The 10,975-nt window shown below is 46.9% G+C and overlaps 1 protein-coding gene across 1 annotated transcript; it reads right to left on the bottom strand.

Annotated features, from left to right (window-relative positions):
* Window positions 1-2,033: 2,033 nt before the first annotated feature.
* PSMB1 (proteasome 20S subunit beta 1) lies at window positions 2,034-8,802 on the bottom strand. Its single transcript, XM_009954094.2, has 6 exons — window positions 8,667-8,802; window positions 7,559-7,666; window positions 6,062-6,143; window positions 5,466-5,595; window positions 3,389-3,495; window positions 2,034-2,310 (listed from the first exon to the last, which is right to left on the bottom strand). The coding sequence occupies exons 1-6, from the start codon at window positions 8,765-8,767 to the stop codon at window positions 2,125-2,127; spliced, it is 714 nt and encodes a 237-aa protein (XP_009952396.1). The 5' UTR covers window positions 8,768-8,802; the 3' UTR covers window positions 2,034-2,124.
* Between the last annotated feature and the right edge of the window lie 2,173 nt (window positions 8,803-10,975).

Genomic DNA, 10,975 nt, shown 5'->3' with positions numbered 1-10,975 from the left:
AGAGCGAGGGAGTGCAGCGCTACCTTCTTCTGTAAAAGAAATTTGGTATTTTCAGTCCAATGGGCCTGTGGAAGAGCTTCCATCCCCTGCTGGTTCTTCAGCCAGCTGCACTCTGCAGGGAAATGGAAAACTGGAAAGGATACAAAACGGCAACGCCACCTGCACAAAGGCTCCAACGGGACAGGAGCGCACTGACACGCAGCGGCAGGAAAGCTTGCATCCCGGGTGCCTGCTGTTGTATCTCTTCTAGGATTGCAAACGAGCCCTGAACGCTCTCATCACCGCATACTTCTCCTAAAACAACTTAGAAAGAAGCCTAAATGCCTCACGCTAAAATAAGTCATTCCTAAAATCTGTTGAACATGCATTTACCCTTAAATATAAAAGCATCCAAACTATAATTTTTTTTTTTTTTCAAGTGAATCACTGCAACTCTGCTACACATTTGGCATCCTGCAAGAACATCAAATTAATGCAGGTACAAACTAGAGAGTTCCCCTTGTTTATTGCCCTTCTCTTCGCTGTTCAGATCTTGCATATTGCAAACAGACCTGTCCCAAAGGGAGGCATGTCAACTTGTTACCCTCAGGTGCTTTTCTTTGCAACTTAAACATCATTTAGTTTCACTAGACTTCACCCAACTCTGCATAAAGCTGTAACAATCTATAGTGAAACACTCGAGCAACTCAACACAAATTTGGTACCACAGACAGCAGAGCTTAAAGTGTTTTAATTGAATTGTAGAGAGGTAAGAGAGCATGTATTTAATTTGGTATTGCTGATTAGTACTTCAGACAGAAGCTTTCTGTTCTCAGAACGACTGCGGCGCGCGCAGGTTGCTCAGTACAGAACAGGACACGGCCACGCAGCCATTTATCCAGCCAACCTCACCCGCCTAAGACGACTTTTGCAAATCACGTCAAACGTCCCGTTACCTGAACGTCTCAGGACTTGTGTGAGCAAATGACTTCGGCCCCAGCATTATTCAGGCTCAGACGCTGTGCACCTTTCTTACTGCCTCACTCGGGGGTGAGGTGTTCCCTCCTTACTCTGCCCAACAGTGGCACCCAGCGGCCAAGTGTTTCCGTGAACACTTTGGGAAACGGATGCTGTTCCAAGTTCCCACTCACCGGATTCCCTGAACACATTCAGCCAGTTTAAACGCACGGGCTGTTTGACTGCTGAGGTTCAAACTGCTACCCACTATTTAAACCGTCCGGGAAGCCTCAGACTACCTGAGGTATTTTACACGCCTCTTCCTAAATAGCAACAGACAGCGAAAGGGTTCCTGCGCAAGAGATTATTTTGCCCTTGGTGATGCAGCTCTGCTTTTCAAAAGGTCCTAGTACTCAAGCCAGTTTCCAGGAGTGTGATACAGCACATCGCAGTCTACATCTGCTGCAGTTTCCCAAGAATCAAAAGCAGTAGTAAGGCTAACAAAGCCCCCAGGCACTAAAAGGCATTCAGGAATTTCCACACTAAGTTATTTTCCACCAGCAGGCAGAAAAGGAGGATGCTTCAGACGTTGGGCATTAGCCCAACAGAAACACGTAGAAGTGAGCCCAGATACAGAGCCCAGAACTAAACTCTGAAAGATTCCACTTAACATTCTTCCCTCTTACACAGAGAAATTGCTTTCAGGTGACTCATGTTGTTAGTCTCTGTAAATATGTACAGAGAGGTCAACCGTCAGGATAGCACATCAGAGAGATAAAGGAGACAGGCAAAGCAGGCTATGAAGTGCAGAGAAGGCAGCACAAACAGAACAAATGCTTTTCTCACTAAACCAAGGCTGAACTGAAAGCATTATCAGAAAAGGCAGTGAACCTAAATTTTAAGAAGTTTAAACTCCCCAATACTGTAGTATAAGGTATTGTGAGAAGGGGATTAAACTGGCATTGGAATTACACTGATCAACAGATTAAGATGAGATGAACGAAACTGACTGGTAACTCTTAGCCGCTTCCTTACCATGGTTTCTAAAACACACTATCACTTCTAACAAAGACAGAAAATACTCAGCATCACAGTAGTCGAACTTCTTGAAAAAATTTAATAAGGCAAATGCCCTCACGATACAGGTAAATTGTACACCATAGATTACGTGGTTGTAAGTGAACTGAATTAGTCTTTTCGTAATTGGACAGTTTCCTCTTTAATTCCATCTTTCGTGACAATGCAAATCTTAAGTGCATCCCCTGTGTACACATCCCTCTCAGCAGCAGAAATAAAGACATCTTTAACCAGCTGCAAAGCCTTTTCCAGGGTCAGAGGTACATGTTCCACATTTTGCATGTTCTTGAAGCCAATCTAGAAAAGATGAAAATGCATTTTAGAGGAAGTATGATCCATCTAGCACGAAAGCTGTTTCAGTCCCTGCACTAGAATGAGCAGATTTAGACAACTTAAAAGAAGAAACGGTTGATTTGTTTTAGAAACCCAAAGCTGGCAAAAGTACTCCTCCACCCAGTTCACAGCCGCCTGATCGGAACTTTTGCCAATTCTGACGCTCTTCCAGAAGTAACTAGAAGCAGACCCAGTACACGGCCAGCAGATCTCCTCCACTCATTCAGTGTAAACAAGATCACAATGAAAATTCAGAGCTGAACTAATCTAATCCTTCAAAAACTTCCCCCTGAGTTAGTAGTATCAGAAGTGCACACAGGGTCTTCTCTGGTCATTTGTAGTTAGGAACATTTCTTAAAAGCAAATATTCTTCAAGGTACCTCGAATTCAAAAATAACAGTCTGCAACAGAGCACAACCAGTCTGACTAAATATTGTATTTTAACTGATAAACTTGTCTCCCTTAACAATTAACAGCTTCAATTAGATACAAACATACTCAAATACTTTTAGACAGATTTAACTGAGTAAGTTTACAGCAGTTCTATGTAGGAACATTCTTAGAAAATGGTGTCGGAGTTGTACAAAACTTAAGACTTTTAGACAAGTGTATGTTAAGTGATAAAACGTGTTATATACATCTACTAATTCTATCTTCTTAATTTAGTATTGTTTCATGCTAACAGGCATATTTATGTTATCAGCTAGGGAAAAAAAAAGAAACAGAAAAAAATCCAAACAGCTTCTATAGGAAATATAATTCCCCAATTAAAACATTTACCTGTATTTTAAACAGGCAGTCCACCGCTTGTAGCACATTAAAAACCTGAACAGACTCTAAAGCAAAACTTTGATTCCTCCCGAAAAGGTAAAGCCACACAATTCATAAACGTGTGGATTAACAATCCTACCTGTAATATATTTAAAACTTCTCTCAAAAGTAATATTCCCCAGAAATAAAGCTACATTAATCCGAATATCACAAAGTTTACTGAGATAACCAAAAAAAAAAATTGAAAGAAAAAATAGAGAACTTTTTTTACCTGGTTATCAAGCAAGGGTTGCAGCATGGCACTTGCTGATCCACCTGCTTTGAAAGAATCTCTCTGATATGAGCCCACCGGATCAAAGCTATATACTGCTCCCTTCCCTGAGGTGGAGGGGAGAAAAAAAAAAAAAAAAAATTTGTAATCACACTCCAGAAAGATTCTCCATGCTGATAAGCGCTGACATCAAAAACTGGCTCTTCCCATAAGCAGTCTCTGGGGTACTGCAGACCCCAGCAAACTCTACCAAACAGCACTGCAGTATGTTCAGGCGATGCTTTGTACAGGAGGCTCGCTATGGTTATGACCTGGCACTATATTGAAGGTTATTTTCATTATTTAAACTCTAACAGATGCTCTCTACAGTACTTACCACAGAAAAGGTGCTGATGCAGAATAATCAAAGCAGAAGAACGTGCTAGAGTGCAGTGCTGCACAAAGGGCTCTGCTGGCTCTACAGCAAGCACAAGGAGGCATTCAGCCACCGTTCTTGAACGACACAGTTCTTGAATTACCTCGAGAACATGCTGGAACGCCTCTGCATCACCTTCCCGGAACCAGGGATGATGCTCTGGTCTCTTACACACTTCCCTCTGGAGTCAGGCCAGCTTGCACCAACATCAGAGACACAGACACACTGTATCTCTGAAGCATCAGCATTTCATGAGGACGTGCAGTCAAAACGCAGCACCTGGCCTAGCTCAGCCTTTCTGCTCAGACAGGCTGCACCCGATTTAAGGAACTGGCCCACACCCTTGGTAGCACAGCACAGGTAGCTGAACAGCCCTGGGGAAGCTAGCAGAGATCCACAAAGTAACACTAAATCAAAACAAATTAATCTTGATGCACCCAAATTAAGCCCATGCATGCAAACCTGCACTCTGATTCTTACCAAATGCTACAGCACCCTCATAATCCGAGATTTACCATTACACAAGGCAGACTAATCCCTTTCCAGTCTCCACATATTGTAGACATGTCTCAGCAAGACTGGAAAAGCAGCATAACCTAATGGTAACAACAAACTGCAGGGAATGGCTGAAATTATCCAAAGATGGGGTTGTTCAGCCCAGAGAAGGCTCCAGGGAGACCTTACAGAGGCCTTCCAGTGCTTAAAGGGGGCCTGCAGGAAAGGTGGGGAGGGACTCTGTATCAGGGAGGGTAGTGACAGTATGAGGGTAACAGTTTCAAACTGAAAAAGGGTAGATTTAGGCTAGATATCAGGAAAAAATTCCTCACTGCGAGGGTGATGATATACTGGAAGAGGTTGCCCAGAGAAGCTGCGGCTTCCCCCTCCCTGGCAGTGTCCAAGGCTGGGTTGGATGGGGCTTTGAGCAACCTGGTCTGGTGGAAGGTGTCCCTGCCCATGGTGGGGGCGGGGGGGGGGGAAACTAGGTGATCTTTAAGGTCCCTTCCAGCCAAAACCATTCTATGATTTCACGACTAAGACCACCTCTGAGCTCCTGCTCAAAGCCAGAGAACTCAGTATTTTAGCAACTCAACCAAATCACTGGACAAGAGCCCAGTAAGTCCTGGAAGGGTCATATGTTAAATTACAGCTTCCATGTGGAAATCATGATTTTCATTTGAGGTTACTTAACAATTTAAAATACATTTATAGAAACCTGTCTCTGGAGTAAATCTTCATATTTAAGTAACTTCTACCACACTCACAGACCTGAATAAAATATATATCCTTTTACTGCTAACATCTCCTTTAAAGGGACAATTAAGAAATCCAGCAAAGCGGTTATAAAGTGTTCCAGTCTAGAGTAAAATATGAGAGGTAAGCAATGTTAGCAGATTTCACTTGTAATCACACAATTGTAACATAATTTTTAGACTTTCAGACCTTCAGAAATGGAAGAACAAGTTAACAGCAGAAACCAAGAAACAAGTCAGATGCACAGTATGCATTTGAGCTGTGTATGTGCCACAACGCCTAAAGGCGGGCGTTAGGAATAGGAACACAAGCTTTGTTATTCCATCAGTACAGCCGAGACGCAAAAGGATAGCTATTCATCCACAGAAATTTAGCCTCTCTTTTTTTTCCCCTTTTTTTGTTCAGTCTTACCTTCTTCATCAAGTCCACCAATTATGTTGTAAACGTAGTAAGGAAAGAAACGTCGAGAATACAGAATCGTAGACAGCATTGCTGCGATAGCCCCAGTAGTCATGGTCTTGTTATTGGAATGCTTGTACATCTGCAAGTGGCACAGCATGACCAAGAAGAAAGCCAAACACTACATTTTATACTCAACCAGAATTACATTTTCTGCAACCTCACTACAGAGGAAACTAATGCTAAGCAAGATTATTAACTAGCACGATTACTGAAAACACACTGATCTAAAAGGAAAGCCGCCTTACAAGCCAAAAATTAACATTTCTCCAAAGTTTTGCAAATAATAGATGTTGCCTCGTTAACACTATCCTTTCTCCAGCTCTTCCAGTCTTTAAGTTTGTGATGTTACAGTTAGTAAGACACAGCATCCATTTCCCCTGCCTGATCTTTCACTAGCAATACAGTTATGACAGAGACACTTGAAGAAAAACAGTAAAAATTATATTTAAAACATACCATATTATTGGTCTCAAATATGATACTAAGAATGTACGTTTATATTTATCTAAGATAAGTTTAAGTTTATCCAAGAAGACATTAACCACCTTTAATCTTGCTTCAATAATTTTAGTAAGGGTGAGGCAGTCACCATGGAAACCACTGCATCCAATGACCGTTTGTTCTGTTCTGTAAAAGATAAAATTTTACGGTGATTTCAGATTTACTATGAACTACACCACTTTCTTACACAGTAGCTTATTACGAAAATATATTTTCAGTTTCTCTAACGCTATCAAAAACAGTTGTCTAAAATAATAGGAACAGATGTTTTGTGTATAAAAGGTAACCGCAACCTATGTCTCGGAGAGGACTCATTAGGAGCAGGACCTTGTAGATCTCTTCTTCAATCCCCTGACTTTCACAGCAAGGCTGTCAAAACCAAATTCTTTATTTCTTCAGGCACCCCTAACTCTAGCTGTTAGCATTCAGCCTTGCTAGAGGATCTGTTTTGAGACAGGGAGCCTGTTACAACCTGCAACTCAGCTCAGTTTTACCCCACCTGGCCAGAGGACTGCCAGATTGTACCAAGGTTATGTATCATCAGTGCTGTCGGTGGCTTTCTGTGCCGGCACAACAGAAGGTACCTCGCTGCGGACACACTGCAGGCGGCCAGCTCTGTGCTCAGTTTCAAAACGTTTCACCAATACGAACTATAAGAACACACATTTGAAACTTAAATCCTAGGAGACTGGTGAGAGGTACTTACAGACCAACACAAAGCAGTCATTCAGTTTAAGCTGAAATCTCCTCTCAGCCTGTCACTACAATTACACAAAGCCACCATGTGCAGTTTGCAGGTTGTATGACAGTAATTTTCTTTCAGACACTATCAGCAAGTCAAAGATATAGTAAGGAGTCAGCCAAGAGAAACGTAAGTTTATATGCTCTTGTGTCATCAGTAAAACAAAAAACATAAAACAAAAAAAATCGTTTACATAGCTGATGGCAGCTACTAGGTAAGCACCTGCTACAGTCAAAAGAATGTAAACAATACGTATTTTTAAACCAAGGGGACGCTATCTAGGTGAGCTGAGATAAGCATAAAATGAGCATAAAAAGTTCAACAGCGGAACTACTGACAGGTTTACCTCTCCTAAAACAAACACCTCTATGAAGTGCCAGATGGCTAACTGGAGAGACACAGCACAACTGGCGCCAGCGGGCACACTTGTGTACCAACATCAGGTGTCCTGATGAATAAGAACGAGTTACCCCAGGATTAAGTTTTGCTACAGTTAAGACAAAAGATTATCCAGTCAAAAAACCCACCTAGCTTACATCAAGCCTTGTATCATGCTAAAAATATTCTGTTATCAGCTAACTTCAAGAGCAGGCAACAAGAAACCTGGCTGGTTTTACAACAGCATGTATCACCTTGTGTTACAGCAAGGGTCACCACGACTCAACAATCAATTTCGTTACTATCCTTTTTTTCTGAGAATTCTGCTTAAAGAAAGTGATTGATCATTCCAGGCAGGTGACATGCTCAGCAATACAAAAGATCTTTCACCTGTTTCAATTCTTACAAGATCTGGACTTACAGTTTGTAGCATTTTGGACTCTCCCGGCAGTGAATTGCATAACCCTCGCTAAGTCGTGTGTCAGAGGCAACAATGGAAAAGTCTTCTCCAGCAATCGCCAACACAGTCCTTAAAGAAGAATATTCATATAATCATGACTTTTAGCACAAGTATTTTCTTAGGCAACAGAGGAACAGACTAGCTCTATATTGAGACTCATGTTTTGTCAAGCATCTTATATCACTTACTATGTTCCCCATCATGCATATCCCTACATGTGACTCAGGATTGGAGGAAGAACATACTAGAGACACTGAAGAAAACATATGTACAGGATTCTCTATTTTGACCAAAAACTGCATGGAAACCCGGTAAAACAGAGTTTCTGTACAATGCAAGAACCAGACCCAATGGACTAACAATTTTAGATGCTTGCTAATGAAAGATTCACCCTTCTAAACCAGTTTGGCTCTCCAAGAAAAAAACACTCCAGCCAACTACTAAGCATCGGTATTATTTTTTCAATCTGATATTATGCTGTTATTTACTTCCAAATAACTAGTTTTATGATTGCCACATGTGTGCTACCATTAAATGACAAATAGATGTCCTTTAAAAAGCAGTTTGGCATTATAAAAAAAACCCTAAATAACACTATCCTGGACAGATCCTGTCACCAAGTCAGAGCAAGTGTCTGCAAAACATCACCTACCTTTAACAGTTATGACAAGGTAGTTTTCAACCCAATTACAGCTTTAAAAGCTTGTAATATGACCATTACATCGGTTTCCTGAGGCACTATAATGAAACAACCCTGCAGGAAGCAAAAGGAGCCTATTTTGACCTGTAAATGTTCAGGCAGCCCGAGTGTGCCACAAGCCACACCGACGTGCAAGAAGACCCCGAAGAGCTCCAAAGACTCCCGGGACACCCGGCAAGGCCAAGCCCAGCTCTCCCCCGTGCTGCCCCTCTTCTCTTCCAAGAGGCCCTCGCAAGGGCAGACAAACCCTCACAGAGTGCCCGGGGGAGGCATGAGGAAGACCCAGCCCTACCGCCAATTTCCTCAGGGGCCCTTCCCCCGGGAAGAGGATGCCTGGGCCCGCCCCAGTCCCCCCCTGCGACTCCTCACCCTCCGTTAAAGGTGTAGGGCGAGAAGCGGTGCTGTACGGGCGCGCCGAGCTCGTAGCCCATCTCAGGCCTGGAGTCCGCGTAAGCAGCAGTGGACAACATCCCGGCGCCGTATCTCGCTGCTGTCTCACGGCAAAATGGCGGCACCGGAACCGGAAGTAGCGGTTCTCCGCTCTAGGAGGGCAGCAGCGGCCTCCTCTCGTCTGCTCTGGAGGACATCGAGTGCCGCGCGCGCGGGCGGGTGGGCGTCGGCGGCCGTTGGGAGCGGCGCTGGCGCGTGCCCTGCGACCTCTAGGTCCCCTGCGCTCCCCGCCGGGCCTTCCCCAGCCCGGGCTTGGCGGGTCCCCCCGGGCACGGCGCGCAGCACCGGCACCGGTTCCTTCCCGGTCCGAGCGCTGTCAGCCCCTGCCTTCTGAGTGCTTGCCTGGTCGTGGCAGCAAGCGGGCTGATAGTGGCTGCGGTGAGGTGATCAGGGAGCCCTTGTGCTGGGGCAGGCGGAGAGCAGGGCGGCGCCTGCTCTGGGAAAGGGGGCAGCGCCCGGAGGGGAACGCTGAAGATAAAGGGTCAGGGAGCACACGAGGTCCGTGAGGCGGATTACGGGGTGCGGCGCCGGGCGCCGCGGCACGGTCAGAAACAAGCGGGAAGGGCCGGGGTAGAAGGGAGATGCAAGGGGAGGCGTGCGGTACTCTAGAGGGGAAGGGTGCCCCCCTGGCTCGGGAAGGAGAGCTGCCGTTGCTGAAGTCCCCGTAGGGGCTGCGCACGCATCGCAGCGAGAACCACGGGGCGGCGGCGCCGCAGGGCGTTTCGCTCTCCGTGGCAACAAGCGAGGGGCGGCGATTCGCACAGCTAAAAAATGGGGAACCTTCCAGCGCGGGAGCTTGTGGCCAGGCCTGGCGCGGGACTCCCGCGTGCCAACGCCGAGCGCTGCCAGGGAGCCGCGGCCATTGCCCGCCGGGGCAAAGCGCTGGCCGGCTCCGCGCCGTGAGCCACGAGGGGCCCGCAGCAGCCCCTGCGCCAACCTCCCCTCGCCCTCACTGAAGATGGCGGCGGGGGGAGGCGGGGCGGGCGCTCGGCGGAAGTGACGTCCTCTGGACGCGCCGGTGGCGCGGGGCGCAGCTTGGCTCCCGCGGGCGCTGTGAGGCGGCGGCGAGGTGGCGGTGGCACCGGGAGCGGCAGGTACCGTCCGCGCCGCGCCCGCCTTTCCCCTCCGCTCTTCCACGGGGCCCTTGCGCGCCCCGCTGCCCGGTAAGGGGACGGTGGGTGCCAGCGCCAGGGGGCCGTGATGGCGCGGGCCGGGCCGGGCCTGGAGGGCGGGGGCCGAGCTCGCTCCACACCTTGCCGCCGGCACCGCCGCAGGACCGGGGCCCTCTGGGCCGGCCTGAGCCGTGGGGGAAGCGGAGAGGGGCTCCCGCGGCGGGGAGGGGGCGGCTGCCCCGCCCCCCCCCGCAATTCGTACCTCGGGGGCGAGCGGCGGCCGTTGGTGCCGGGGGCGGGACGGCCTCGGGCAGCAGCGGGACTCCAGCGGTCACCGCCTTCCCTGTGCTCGGGCGGGCGGGAGGGGGCCATGGCGGTGGCGCGGCCCTGCCGGAGGTCTGGGGGCGGGTGGGGGGCCTCATGCTGAAACTGGCTTTTCGCGAGCGGTGCTGTGTGTGAGGGGAGAGAGCCTGAAAGGGAGCTCGGGGGTGGGTCGGGGCCTTCTCCGGGGCGTCTCTTGGCCTCCGGACTCTGTTCCCTCGACAAAAACTTCTCCAGCGTTTGTAGTGTGAGGTGCGAGCAGGCCGCGGTTAGATGGTTACAAGATGGTCCTCTGGGTAGGTGGTGTCCTAACTGCGAGTTCTGGCATGCCCGGTATCTAGACTTCCTACTAAAGATCTGGGCTGTCGAGGAGTTGATTTTATTTCTTCTAGAGTAATGTTTAGGCTTCTAATTTACCCCTGTCTCTGGGTTGTAAAACCTGGGTGCTCTATTTTATACCTTTAGTGAGGGTAAAGATGATAATATCTTGGGGTGGCCCGAGGAAGTCTTTTCAGCTGCAGTATAAATATTAATGTATTAATTCTTAGCTCTCATACCTTAAAAAAAAAAAAAAGGCTGAATAGGCTTTCTTTAAATTTTGGGGTCTCTGGCCTAAAAATGACCTTGAGTATTTCTGGACAATAGTTATCTAGTTAAGGAAACTGTAAATCAATTGAAAAAATGTTTGATATCAAGGTGTAAAATTTAAATTCACCACTTGTGTTGCTTATTTCCATAACACAACAACAGAGTTAAAAAAAAAAAATTTAAAAATCTGTACATTTCACTTGTGTA

The sequence above is a fragment of the Leptosomus discolor genome, chromosome 2 (assembly GCF_034619465.1).
Source record: "Leptosomus discolor isolate bLepDis1 chromosome 2, bLepDis1.hap2, whole genome shotgun sequence".
Taxonomy (NCBI): domain Eukaryota; kingdom Metazoa; phylum Chordata; class Aves; order Leptosomiformes; family Leptosomidae; genus Leptosomus; species Leptosomus discolor.
The sequence above is the reverse complement of the archived record's forward strand: the minus strand, read 5'-3'. Positions and strand labels throughout refer to the sequence as shown.

Bases quoted from the DNA above. Each gene is read 5' to 3' on its own strand.
- PSMB1 (XM_009954094.2), bottom strand. From the start codon at position 8,767: ATGTTGTCCACTGCTGCTTACGCGGACTCCAGGCCTGAGATGGGCTAC. The intron at 7,667-8,666 runs GTGAGGAGTCGC...TTCTTCTTTAAG, and splicing joins CCCTACACCTTTAACGGAGG to GACTGTGTTGGCGATTGCTG. The intron at 2,311-3,388 runs GTAAAAAAAGTT...CATCTTTTCTAG, and splicing joins AACCCTTGCTTGATAACCAG to ATTGGCTTCAAGAACATGCA.